Below are 14,522 nucleotides of genomic sequence, written 5' to 3'. Positions count from 1 at the left end.
TGTCCCCATTCTTCATTCTCTCAGTAGCTATGAGTATGGTGACTCTTTGGCCAAAGTAAGTTGCCCCTCCAGCCTTACTAAGTAGGTCTAGTTCAACGTGACCCCCTTTGGCAGTCTCCTCTGACACCTTCCCTACATCATCACACACACGTATACATTACAAGCTCTGAGAAGCTCCTTTAAGTTCTGCAGGAGCTACTGAACAGACCTAGCATGAAAGTGGGTCTAACCTTCAGGGGGTTAAGGACTTCCCTTAACCTCATGAATGCTATTAGGAGGAAGAACTGTATCTAGGAAGCTCTTCTCCTAGCAGTATAAGAAAAGGTCTTGGGGAACCAAGAATACTCAATGGGGATAAGATACTCTCTTCAATAAATGCTGTTAGGATAAATGGATATTCACATGCAAAAGAATGAAACTGGACCCCTATCTTCTACCACTTAACAAGAGTTAACTCAAAATGGATTAAGGACTTAAATATAAGACTTGAAACCATAAAACTCCCAGAAAAAACATAAGGAAAAAGTTCCTTGACAATGGTCTTGGCAATGAATTTTTGGGTATGACACCAAAAGTACAAACATCAAAAGCAAAAATCAACAACTGGAGGGGTGCCTAGGTGGCTCAGTCAGTTAAGCATCTGATCTTGATTTTGGCTTAGATCATGATCTCAAGATTCATGAGAAATGGGACCCAGGAACCAGTGGAAGGACAGGCTGCCAGCACAGAGGCTGCTTGGGATTCTCTCTGCCCCTCTCTCTCTGTGCCCCTCCCCCCACTTGCTCTCTTTCTCAAAATACACAAACTTTAAAAAATATAAATAAAATATATATATATATTTTTTAAACATCAACAAATGGGACTACATCAAACTGAAATGTTCTGTAGAGCAAAAGAAACAAAACGCAACGGCAACCTATAGAATGAGAGAAAATATTTATAAACCATATATCTGATATAGAATTAATACCCAAAATATAAAGAATTCATATAATTCATCAATAGCAAAAAAGCAATCTGATTAAAAATAGGTAGAAGACTTGAATAGGCACTTCTCCAAAGAAGACATACAAATGCCCAGCAAGTAGAAGAAGAAGTATTCAATATCACTAAACACCTCGGAAATGCAAATAAAAACTACAAAGAGATGTCACCTCATACCTGTTACAATGAATATCACCAAAAAGAGATAACAAATGCTGGCCAAGATATGGAGAAAAGGGAATCCTGGTGTACTGTTGGCAGGAATGTAAACTGGTATAGGCACTATGGAAAACCGTTTGGAGGTTCCTCAAAAAAGAAAAAAGAAAACTACTCTATGATCCAGCAATCCCACTTCTATGTATATATTCAAAGGAAATGAAATGACTATATCAAAGAGATATCTGTACCTCCATGTTTATTGTAGCATCATTCACAATAGCCAAGACATGGAAACAAACTAAGTGTCCATCAGCGGATGAATAAAGAAAATGTGCGGGGTGCCTGGGTGGCTCAGTCAGTTAAGTGTCCAACTCTTGGTTTTGGCTGTCATTTTCCCACAGTTTTGTGAATTTGAGCCCCACATTGAGTCTCTGCTTGGGATTTCTGTCTCCCTCTCTCTCTGCCCCTTCCATCCTCGGGCTGTCTCTCTCAAAATAAATAATTTTTTTTTTAAAGTTAAAAAAATGTGGTACGTAACTATAATGGATTATTACTCCGCCATAAAAAAGGAAATCCCAGGAGCACCTGGGTGGCTCAGTCAGTTGAGCATCTGACTTCAGCTCAGGTCATGATCTCACAGCTCATGAGTTCAAGCCCCACATTGGCCTTTCTGCTGTCAGCGCGGAGCCCACTTTGGATCCTCTGTCCCCTTCTTTCTCTACCCTTCCCCTGCTTGCACGATCTCTCTCAGAAATAAACATTTAAAAAATTTAGAAAAAAAGTAAATCCTGTCATTTGCAACAACATGATGGATCTTGAGGACATTATGCTAAATAAGTCAGACAGAGAAAGACAAATACTATATAACCTCACTTATATGTAAAATCTAAAAACATCCAACCCATAGAAACAGAGTTAGAATAGTGTTTGGCAGGAGATGAGGGGTAGCGGAAATGGGGAGATGGTGGTCAATGGACACAAACTTTTAGTTAAGATGAGTAAGTTCTGGCGATCTAAGGTACATACAGCATGGTTGACTACAGCTAACAATACTGTACTACATGGAAAGATGCTATGAAGAGTAGAGCTTTAATGTTCTTACCATAACCACAACAAAAAAAAAAATGACAATTATGTGAGGTGAAGGCCTGAGTTAAACATTTCATGATATACACTTGTATCAAATCATCACATTGCACATCTTAACCTACACAATGTTATACGTCAATTATATCCCAGTAAAGCTGGGGGACAAAAAAGGACTGGATTGGGAAGAAGTAAAGAAATACAATGGTGAATTTCAGGAAAGGAGAAGCAACTCTACATTCAGACCACAGACAGGACAAGTAGGGGTCACCACACAGAGGCTGGAATGGACATTTATCTTCCACTGGGACAAAAGCAAAGTTGAAACCACCCAAAAGAACAGGGATAGGACTTTTATGTGGGATGCCATATGTCATCGCAGTCTCCACAATCCTTAATAAGGGTGCATTATCAGGAAGTTAATAGAAACCAGGACAGAACTCACAGAATATGTGGATTCTGCCTGCTTAATATCACTTAAATATATCTCTTCCTTGAACTCTTTCTGCCACTACCCTATCGGTATCATTCAAACATCTCCTAACTAGTCCTTCTTCCATGCAACTGTTAGTGATCTTTCTGCAAGGAGAATCTCTTTGTGTGACTCCTCTGCCCTTCAATGACCTTCAGTCAAGGCCTTCAATAAATTTCAATTCCACAGTTTGACATAAAACGCCTTCAGAATATGACCTCTCTCTCAACCCCACACCTCACCAATCCCTTGCAGCCATCACCACCCCACTACCACCACTTATTTAGTGGTTATTAGGTGCAAGACACCCTGCTAAGAACTCTACACGCATTGTCTCATTTAATCCTCATAACAACTCCACTGGGTAGAAATTATCACCTTCATTTTACAGAAGGGGAGACTGAAAGCAGTGACATTATATGACTTGCCCAAGGTCATGTGGCTATAAACAGTAGAACCAAGATCTGATCCCAGAGAGTTGAACTCCAAAGCCTGACACTGTAACTACCCTAATTAAATTGCTTATATTTCTTCAAATTAACACACTCATTCACAATTCTGTGTCTCTAAACATTCTATTACCTCTATATGGTATCCTTCTCTTCCCCAACCCCTTTCATTAGCCAACTCCTACTCATCCCTCAAAATTCAGGTTGAGCTTTACCTTTTCTGAAAGGTTTTCCTTGATACCCCTGGTCTGATTAGATGCCTCTCTTCTGGATTCCCAGAACACCCTCTATGAACTTTGGTATAGATGTAATAGGCAACTACAACTACAATGAAATGCAGTAATAATAAATTTTAAAAACCCAATATATCCAGTAATTTGCACCCTCCCCCACCTTCACCAAACAATGAGCTTGCCAAAAACAGAGATGTGTCTTAATCAACTTTAAATCACTACATGTTCAGTTTGTTAAGGGAATAGATGGATGAATGAACCAATGACTGAAGGTGAATAGAAGGAAATAAAAAAAGATACCAATGGTTTACTTCAGTGTAAATAATGAATAATGAGAAAATGATAATGAAAAAAAGTAAAAAAAACCAGCAAAACTCAAAGGCTAAATAAAGTGCCTGAATGGTTTATAAGCTCTCTTTCAAAAAAAAAAAAAAAAAGTATTTATTTATTTATTTTAGCCTTTATTTTTGAGAGGGAGAGAGAGCATGAGCAGGGGAGGAGCAGAGAGAGAAGGAGACACAGAATTCGAAGCAGGCTCCAGACTCTGAGCTGTCAGCACAGAGCCCGATGTGGGGCTCGAACTCACAAACCATGAGATCATGACCTGAGCCGAAGTCTGATGCCCAACTGACTGAGCCACTCAGGCACCCCGCTCTCTTTCAAAGTCCAGGTACATCTCATGTTAGGGAATAGGGACTAAATATTCAGATAGACCCCTGCATAGTTGAAAAATCAAAGCTGAGAACAGTGTCTTCCCCAACCAAGGTGAACCCATAGATGGAGGACAGAGTGTGGCAAGTTGAACAACGGCCCCAAGAAAACCTCCCATGAACTTCAGAACCAATGGGAGGTTTTACAAACCTTAAAAGAAGGAAGCCTTAAAGATAGAGTTGGCACAAATAGTACCCTTAGGAATGGGAGGAGGCAGTGTGAACAAGATTTTAGTCTTGACTGAGGTGCTCCTAGGAAAATTACAAATTGGATGTATTCACCAATGGGTAAACGTCCAAGAGATTTAGGCTGTCCTCCCATCATTTGTTGTCCAAATCCTACTGCCTCTTAAGGTCTATGTCAAATGCCCTTATTCTATGTAGTACCCAGTACCTGATCAAGAGTGAATTCTTCCTTCTTCGAATCCTGCAATTTCATTCCTTTTTCAAGGCACTTCTAACAGACTTCTTTGATTAGAATTATATATATGCTTATGAACTGAGAACTAATTGAAGGAGCACTATGCTTTCCTCAGACCTGGCTTATTCAATACATACTTGTTGGACTAAAGGGAATCTGTTTTGCAAATGTGTGGTCTGCAGAGTTATTAAAGACAGAAGCTGTAATTGAGTAACTAGACCCAAAAAGAAGCCCTGGCTGTGAAATGAGGAAAAAAAGATACTATTGAAAGGATCTAGAAAAATGTACGCAGTCACCAGGTACTAGGTTAGGATGTCAGTATAAAACAGGTGAAACAGCTCAGCCTCACAGAAGGATAGAGTTGGCATTTGACAGTCAGCTGATAAATATATCTCAGAAGACCATGCAGTGCAGGGAGAAGTGGTCAGAGGTAAAAAACTTCCATCAGCCTGTAATTCAGAGAGACAGTTATGGATCTCAGAAGAAGTCAGTCTCGAACAAATTAAGCTTGGAGGAGCAAAAAAGATTCTGAGATGGACTGAGAATTCACCGACTCACCCCCTAAAATTGCTCAAATTTTGGTCACTTACTTTAGTACCAAACTAAAACTTAACTGTTGCCACTTCTGTTCAACTCAGTTATGTCACATCTTGTCCAATGGTCCCTATCATTCCACAAATGTCTCATATGGTCTAGAAGGTCCTTACTCTACACTTTATTCAACCTCAAGAACATCAAGGACTTTGTCCTGACCAACTTTCCATCATAACCATGGTATAGGAAAAGCAAGGATCTAAGAGCCACTGCCAACTGGTCCCACCTGATCCTGAACCTCTTACCAGCTGGTACTGGTGACTGTACAAGTCATGGCAGTTGTTGAAGATATACTCATATGTGGAGTTCAAACAGGCCTTCACACAATCTTTTACCACCTGGCTGGCTCTTGGAGGACTCTGCAGTTCTTGCACCTGCCAATTAATAAAAGAAATATGGGTCCATGGTCCTGCTCACCTGTGCAGGATCTCCTCCTAGAACTCCCCTTAAACTATTCCAGATCCCATCATCCCTCAAAGAGTCCCTGGACCTTGCCCAAGGATGAAATTGCTAGGATAGCTGATTGGGAGAACTGCCCATCCCATCTCTGTTGATCCATGGTCTTCTCAGATGTAACTCAGGGAAAGGTGTATGGAAATGTGGGCTTAGAGGTGACGAATACTATAGCTTCAGATTATACCCAGTGATTCTTATTCTCCATGTTCCTGTGGCCAGATCCCCAGCCTATCACCATCCCACCCAGTTCATCTTTTACCTTCATTCTGAAGAAAGTAATGCTGGTCAGCAAATCCACTGTTGACTTCAAGTCCTGAAGCCGCTCAGGGCTTCCAGCAGGGAAATTATTCTGTTGCAAATCAAGCAAATGTAAGAAAGGAACAGAGAAATATGAAAGCCTTCCCTGCCAAAAGCAATGAAATCAAAAGCTTCCTTATCTGCTACCCACTGGGATTTTCCCCAGTTGAGCTGAACAAAAAAGCTATAAAACTACAGGTTTCCCTCTCTTTTCTACTGACAGACAGGCCCTTGCCAAAAGCAGGGGTTAATAATCCCCACCCCAGAAAGCAGCACTTCCTACACCAACCCTACTTCCCATGCAATGTGTGAGCATTTGCACAAGTGAACACACAGACACACACACACACACACACACACACACACACACAATTTATACACACGCATTTTTCTTGGGTGAAGATTCTTACACCCAGTGAGTTCTTCAAAAGTTATAATCTAACTGTATATTCTGCAATATAAGTGGAGCCACACTACAGACCAGACTGAGATCGAGGATGTGTATCTTCTGTGCAAGGGACCCCAGCCAGTCCACATTCCAGAGCCAGAAGATGGCAGAGTTCTGAGCAGAACTGCTTTTGGAGTTCCTTAGGACCTTCCCACCATGCCTCACTTCATTCCCCTTGGCATGAGTTTTAGGAGGAAGCTGCCAAGAAGAGCTGAAGGGAGATGTTGAGCCACTCTCCATTTTAAGGATTGCTTTTTTAAACTCCAAATGGCTACTTATATGCCAAATATAAGACATACAGTCAACTTTCCATTATTCATGCAAATGGAGGACACTGAAATTGCAAGATAATTAAAACTCCACTTCTTTTTGACTTTGAGGTTATTTTTATACTTACTTTTTAACGTGGGTATATTGCCTGTTCTGGAAATTTATGACACTTTAAAGCAAGTAATGAAGCCATTCTAAGAAGATCTAACTTAGGAAGAATTGGGAAACTGCCCATTTTCCTGTCCTGTCCTGTCCCAGGTACTCACCCTCCTAGTACATCTATTTCCTCCCTCCATCCTAGGAATGGATATGACCCCTGCTACAAATTACTTGCCCAAGCCAAGCTACTCATACCTCCCTTGAAAAAGAAGGAGAGTATGGAAAAATACAAAAAAGAAACGTTAAGTATCTAATTCTTAAAGGGGCATTTCTGGAAGAGATTATCCTCAGGAGACTCCCTAATGAGAATGTCATCAGTAGTTGAATGGAGTGACATCAGTGGGGTTGGAAAGCCAACTATCTGTACAAAATTAACCACACCTGCTGCTATTTACACACTGCATGCTCCTTGGAGTTTGAAGAACCACACATGTCAGTGGCATTGGCCATGTACGTACATGTGATGACATGGACCAATTTTCCTTGCCTTCAATCTTTATAGCCAAGATTGGACTATAGTCTCTCTAGAAAGAGCTTAGTATTATCTGTTATCCCACCTCACAGTCATGTCTTCACTCACCCTGTAGGTAGAGAGGTCAATTCTCAGTGAGTTGTGCAGCTGGTCCAGTAGTTTTACAAATCTCTCTTTCTAAGGGTAGGATACAAATAACAGGGAAGAGAGAAATAATCTGAGTTCCTTAGGCTGTAGCAGAAACAGAACCATCTTTGGCTGAGGAGGAGATGTTGGTTTGGGGACACATCCTATCTCATCCCTGCCCAGCAGAAGAACAACCAATATAAGGGAAAAGTGGGATGGGTGGCTCATGTTCCATCTCTTAGCAACTCTGTCTCAAATGAGATCTTCTCACACTGGCAAGGGGACAGGAAGCCCCTGGGAGAGGAAACAGCTCTTTCTATGTAAGAGTCAAAAGGAGATGATCCATGCTTCTCCGTTCCTTTGGGACTCTAACTCTTCTTATTCAAATAAAAGGAAACTTGAAACAATTCTCTTATTTGTTCCTGAGTCTATGGTCTCCTAACTTACCTTGGGGCAGCTCAAAAACAGTTAAGTAGCCAGAGTCTAGCAGTAATGATGAGAGGGAGGAATACTCATTCATTTGGAAGGTGATCAAGCAGACCTGAGAGGGCTTCTCTTTACACCACATTCCATATTGTTTTTCTTAGTTTATACTTTTTAAAATGTTAAAATAAATAACATACACCATTTTAATAGTTGATTTTTATAGAAAAGATATAATTAAATGTGGAATCACATGCCTATAGACTTGGTATAGCACTCCTAGAATTCATATATTGGTTATATTATACATCGTTAGGTCTTAAGTCAATATATAATGGGATGAGATAATGGAACACATATTTGAGTGGCTTAATCAATGCTGTTAATTCATCTATAGAAAGACTCTATTAAAATAAAAAAAGGTAGTTACTATCAAAAAACAGGGCTCAGAGAACCAGTAGATTTGGGAGTATCAGTAATGTTATTCCTAAAGAGGCAATATTTGTGGTGGGTCAAAGAGACTTCAGTTTATATTGAACTTATGTCAGGTGATATTCTGAATAAAGATTCAGCTTCTCAAGTATCTTAAAACCAGGAAAGGGCACATCCTGGATAGGGTAAACAGTCCAACACTAGAAAAGGGATAGGCTCAAGGAATATACTGGTATCATCGCTTAGACATCAGTCTCATATGAACTTGAGTGGGAGGAGTCAGAGAGAAACTGAATAATGTTAAGAAAGGTCCACTTGTGGTCTTGCAGGACTAAGGAACACAGTGACTCAACCAAGTTCTTGGCCTAGAGAGATTCTGTGTGGCAGCCCCCCGCCCGCCCCCCATAGTGGTAATATTCCACGTTCTCTCATTTATCCATGTCTGAGGAGAGTTCATTAGTAAGTGTGCCTATCCATAATGAAATAAGGACAGTCCATTAGCATAGTCTACATACCCATAAGGAAATAAATTCATCTATCTAAGTGGCAGCTCTGGTACCTACTGTGAAAAATCAAACTTTATTAGTAACAAATGAGTAGGTATGTTTTTATATCACACTCACCCCAAAGTTGGAAGCTGCAAAGCGATCAGATGCAGAGACATTGGTGGAGGCGGTTGTGTGGGCATAGTAGGCATTGATGTTGGCCAGTAAGGTGCTCATCACTGCTGGCACACCAGGACACATGTACTTGGATGACAAACATGCAAAGTGCCTGAAAAACAGTATTCTTGGCCTCAAAGACTCTTCAAGGATTGCAGCAAAAAACAAATAATCAGAAGAGCTTACTGGTGTGTATGAAGCTTCCAATCATTTTGGCATGCAAGAATCTTTGTAATTTATTCATTCAAATATACATTCAGTGAATGCCTACCATGTGCCAGGCCCTGTGCTAGGTGCTAGAATCCAAAGATGTGATAGCCTGGCAGAGAAAGCAAGAGTAAGAAAGTCAATAAGCCAAGGCATGCTCTGCAAAACTACTGTAGAAACATACAAGATCACTTAAATCAGAATGGTTGAGGGCTGGAAGGGATTAGAATAAGGCTTCTCAAAGAAGAGATGGTTGAACCAAATCTTAAAGGATTAGTAGGAAGTAATCAAATGGAGAAGTGTTCAGGCAAAGGGAAATTCCATTGCAAAGACAAATATATTCATGGCAGATTGATTCATTTGGGAAAACCTCAGTTATGGCTACTGTTCAGGTATATGATATAGGAATACCAAGAAATAAAAGAAGCATAAAATAGTTAACAGAACAGTGTACCCTCAATACTATAGTATATTTTAAAATGAAGGCACAGTATGATCAGATTAGTCTTTCAGAAAGGCCCCTTTGATGATAAATTGGAGGGCGACTCAGATAAGACTAGGATGGAAAGAGCAGTTGAAGAGTTACTATAATCATTCAGAAAAGAAGCAATGAAAGCACTAAATGGAACAGAGAAATGGTTAAGAGTACAGACTCTAGATCAAGAGTGGGTTTGAATCTCAGCTCCACTATTTACTCAGTAACTTTGGATAAATTACTTAAACTTCTCTATGCCTCAGTTTTCTTACCTGTAAAATGGGAAAAATAATGGTACCCCCTCATAAATGAGTTAAAATTCATAAAATGCTTAGAACAATGCCTGGAACATAAAGAAATGTATGAGGGAGTTGTTATTATCATTATCGTTATTGTTACTATTGCACTATAGCAATAGTGATAGATTAAAAACAATTTTAGGAGATAGAATCCAGAGGTTTTAGAATTTTGATGTTGGAAGTCAAAGGGCAGTAGTAATTGAGAAAGAAAAGTTTAAGCTGATTCCTAAATTTGTGTGGACAACTGCATTTAAAATTGTTCTATTTACTAAAATAGGGAATATAGGAAGATAGACCTATTTGGTGGAGATGTTGTTGATTTGGAAGAAGGAAGCAGCTGAAAATGGATCTGAAATTCAGGAAAAGGTATGATCTGGAAAAAGAAATGGAGTCCTCAACCCAGAAGAACTGGTTAAGGTCACAGGTTTGGATGAGATCATCTAGGGAGAATGAACAGAGTAGGAACGGTAAGGAGGCCATTCTCAAACCTCATTCCTCACTGTATTTCTTCTCTCCACCTATAATGAACTTCTTGTAATTCCTTGAATGTTCTATTGTCTGCTGCATCTCAGCGCCATAGCACATGCCCTACCAGAAATGCTCTTCCACCTTTCCTGTATTTCAAGACTCAGTTCAAGTGTCAACTCTTCAATGGCTTCCCTCACATGCCTCCCCTAAAAGGTAGATGGTTTCATAATTCCCTGTTATTACTTCTACCATAGCACTTATCATATTATATTGTAATTGTTTGTTTACTGGTCTCTCCTTCCTACTGGACTGCGTTCCCCAAGCACAGAGGCCTCATCTTACTCCATCTTTGTGTTCTCAGCACCTAACACAATATATGACCCATAGAAGAAACTCAATAAAAATTTGTAGAATGAATGAAGCATGTCCAGGGTAATAGTCACCTTCTGCTTACAGCTCTAGTGGCAGCCTCACCAACATACAAACAACAAACTCTTACATACTAGTATATACAAACTCTTCATAGTAGGCAAAATTTTCTGGCATAGGAGTCTTGCTCAACTCCAGACACAGCTGCTTTTTCTACAGTTTAGTGCCTTCTTCAACATCCAGGCCAATCTATGAAAGCTTGTCTATCAAACACATATACATAAGCACACATGCTGCATCTCCTCAGGCCTGTGATGTTTGGGCAAGTTTGTCCTGGTATACCCTCTCATGCCTTTTGCCCTTCTTATCTCTGCACTCTGGGGGAGACAGGTAAGTATCATCTCCCTGAATTACTGATAAATATACTCCCTTTATACATATATTTTCTTTGCCTTGGGGCATAGACCCACCTCACCTCAGCTCAGAGAGGAAAGCAACAAATCACTGTATACTACCCCACTTAAGGACCTATTTACCCTGTCAGTGTGCCTTCATTAGCCTCCCCAAGAATTAAAAGCCACTTCCCAAAGCCCCAGGGGAGCCTCACGTCATGGCCTGATATATGGACTCGATGCCATAGCGCATGGCAAATTCATCCACAATTTCTTGGGCAGTCTCATCAAAGTACACCTTCCATGCATCATCTCCTCGAGCCTCAGGAATCAGGACTCCTCCACTACCCTGAATGTCTGTGAGGTAATGGAAAAGGTTCTGCAGGAGACAGAGCAAAGGAAATAGTTAAATACATATTAAAAATAAAACTAAAATCTGGTGGTAAAGTCCAGGAGAATATGAATAGGGTTCCAAAGAAATTCTGTCAAATCATCGCTAGTTCCTTGTGTGGCCCAATAGGCCTTCACATGAGTGAAAGAGAACAAAGGCTGGGACTATTACTTGGGCTGTCCAGGGTAGCATGGTGAATAAAAACCAGGCCCCAAATCTTCAACCATCCCGCAATCCCATTTATTGTCAAAGGCCTTCCCAGCACTGCTTTCTGACACCCCATCTACCAAAGGCTGGCTCACCTCATGGAGACACGTATATTGCACATGATACGGTGCTACCTTCTCCTCCCCCTTGATCTCCACACTGATTTGTAGTCGGATAGCCCCTGAGACAGCTGATTTATCTGTCCTCTTCTCTAGGAAGAAAAGAAGACCAGAGATTGACACCAATGCAACTACAGATAGCGCAGACAGCCCCCATCCTGGCTTAATCCAAGGAAAAAGAGGCACTAATCCAAAGTTCACATAACAGAGTGAACTCACTCCAGCGACCACATAGTCTACAAATACCCCCAAATATTCCCAATATTAATTTCTTTTTATTTGTTTATTTTTATTTTTTGTTTTTTTTCCCAATATTAATTTCATTAAGAGAATAGGGAGCTAAAACCATTAGAGATGAGCATGAAGATTAAAGGGCCTCCTGAAATCTGAAGAATGGCTGGACAGCCAGACTGAGTTCCAGCCACTTCCACTCCTCTGTCCCCCATCTCTACTCATTGTCACTTCTCTGCAGATAAGACAGGCTCTGTATGCTTTAGGGATTGAGTGATGGTTTTGGTAGGCAGGATTTTCCCCCAGATTTCCCATTCATGCTCTCCCTTCCCAGAAAATTTCTCTGGTCCTGTTTCCTCACCCAAGTTGTACCAGACGTCCATCTCGCCACTCAGTGTCCGAACCTCAATAATGGTTTGACCAAGGAAATCATCAGACTCTCGTTTAAGCCGCTGTTTTACTCTTGACTTGATGTCATCATCTTCATCCCATACACGTACCTTGATGCGGTCAGAAGAGTTGTGGCACTCACTGTGAGAGAAATAGGCAGGCTCTGTTAGGTACCAACCAAGCAGCACTCATTCTTATTACTTCCAATTCCCTCCCAAAGCTCCATCAACTGTACTTGAAGCCTTGTAGAGGAAATGAAGGAGTCAGGGAACAGTGGGTGTCAGCCTAGGTGGCTCTACATACCATTATCATACCATTCCTTATTGCCTTGACACAAAAAGTGGGGAGACAGAAGAGTAATTAGAGACTATTCTGATTTCCTGTGCAGCTAGCTGTATCAACAACACTAACAGGAAAACACCTGGACAAATGCTACAGAGCCACAGGAAAGGACTGCTAGTTCCCTTCCCAGAGTCAGTAAAGGTGTCAATGTTCATGGTATGTCCATCTGGTCATATCTGCTTAGCTTTCCATCTAGCTCCCCCCATCCATCTAGGTATGTGCTTGGTGAACTTCAATCATTCTTTAAAACCCAGGTGAATTGTCATTTTACTCTACAAGGTTTGCTTTGGAAAAGGGAGTTTGGTCAGATCCCCCCTCACACTCTCCTTCCCTCACAGTTGCTTAGTGGGTCCTATTGCCTCATATAGGAGTTGTACTTGACTGAATTTGCTACTTCTTTCTCTGTGTTCTCATACTATTTTTGCACACTCCATTAAAATATTATAGTATAACTGTTGGTCTACTGAAAAACAGCCAAATCAACAAGGAGCTTCTTGAAGGCAGAGACTGTCTTACACATTTTAGATACACAATATCATCTGCAGTGTCTTGTATAGAATAGAGGCTTAATAAATCATTTAATAAATGGATGAGAGCAGGCAAAATTGACTACAGAGTCAATTCATTTAAAATTCATCATAAGAAGAATTCAAGCAGGAACCTCTCAGATTCTCAAAGGAATAGATGCTTCCCCCAGTAACTATTGCCTCTGGACTTGAGGCCAATTTTACTAGGCCTCAATCCCTTTCCACGTTGAGTTCTCCAAGGAGCCAACAGAAGAAGATCTCTATATAACCAGCCTGTTCATTAGGTAATTCAGATTCTAAGTCCTGGTATAAGGTGTGTGACAAAGCACCTGGATTCTCCACACATTAGTCTGTGTCCTAGACTAGAGCTTGACATTTTTTCAACAACCATCTTGTACTGTCTTATGAAATAGTCTGTAAGAAAGTAAGACAATGGAAAAAGGAGTGGGGGTGGAAGCTGAGAAAGAAAAAAAAGCAGAGCTTTTTAAGGGAAACAGAAACTTTTCCAGATCCCAGATTTCTATCTTCAAGCCAGAATTACCCAGTTGGAGGACACGGACATTGCTTCCCAACTCTCTAGAAGAGTCTAATCCTTCCTAGGCAGGATAGCAAGGCTGAAAGGTACACAACAGGGTGGCCAGTTCCTGGCTGTCACTGAGCAGTAGTAAAATCTTTCTAACGCTAGAAAAAGCAGTATGGAGTGCCCAGGAGCCCCTGATACAATAGCCCATGAGAAGAAACCCAGAAAATAAATGACTGCTGCCCAATTGAATCCTATGAGAAATAGGCTTCTCCAGTACCTCTGGCCCATCCCTCTTTGTTGAAAGAATTTTTATTTATTTAAAGTAATCTCTACACCCAATGTGGAGCTCGAAATTATGACCCCAAGATCAAAAGTTGCATGCTCCACTAACAGAGCCAACCAGGTGCCCTGCCTCATCCCTCTTAGGGTCCAAGCCAAGGATAATAGGACTTAATGCTGCTTCTAAAATACACATAGTCCCAGGTAAGACAAAACCCTCTGTTACTTACAAATGGAACTTCTCTTCCCAAACAGGGTTCAGATTCCCAAAAATAGTCTTGGTACGCTTCTTGGTTTTGCCCACTTGCACAGTCACGTAAGGGTCACTGGATCCTGTCTTGTCCTTGGCTTGTAGGCCCTGGGCACACACCACTGCAACCCAAATATAAAGGAGGAGGCTTCAGAGTGTGCTCTAGAAGTCACAAGTCTTCCATAGTACTACTCATATGC

General features: G+C 40.9%; 1 protein-coding gene across 11 annotated transcripts in view; it reads right to left on the bottom strand.

Moving 5' to 3' along the window:
- Positions 1-14,522, bottom strand: part of UNC13B (unc-13 homolog B) — a 253,420-nt gene that overhangs the window by 15,307 nt on the left and 223,591 nt on the right. For all 11 annotated transcript variants that reach the window (XM_045042889.1, XM_019816150.2, XM_019816151.2 and 8 more), the window contains 8 exons: positions 14,303-14,444; positions 12,373-12,542; positions 11,757-11,872; positions 11,279-11,442; positions 8,815-8,965; positions 7,319-7,387; positions 5,824-5,913; positions 5,354-5,482 (listed from right to left, as the gene is read on the bottom strand). In XM_045042889.1, coding sequence (XP_044898824.1) covers positions 5,354-5,482; positions 5,824-5,913; positions 7,319-7,387; positions 8,815-8,965; positions 11,279-11,442; positions 11,757-11,872; positions 12,373-12,542; positions 14,303-14,444 — 1,031 coding nt within the window. The remainder of the gene's footprint in view (positions 1-5,353; positions 5,483-5,823; positions 5,914-7,318; positions 7,388-8,814; positions 8,966-11,278; positions 11,443-11,756; positions 11,873-12,372; positions 12,543-14,302; positions 14,445-14,522) is intronic.

The sequence above is a fragment of the Felis catus genome, chromosome D4 (genome assembly GCF_018350175.1).
Source record: "Felis catus isolate Fca126 chromosome D4, F.catus_Fca126_mat1.0, whole genome shotgun sequence".
Taxonomy (NCBI): domain Eukaryota; kingdom Metazoa; phylum Chordata; class Mammalia; order Carnivora; family Felidae; genus Felis; species Felis catus.
This window is presented reverse-complemented; position numbering and strand designations above follow the sequence as displayed.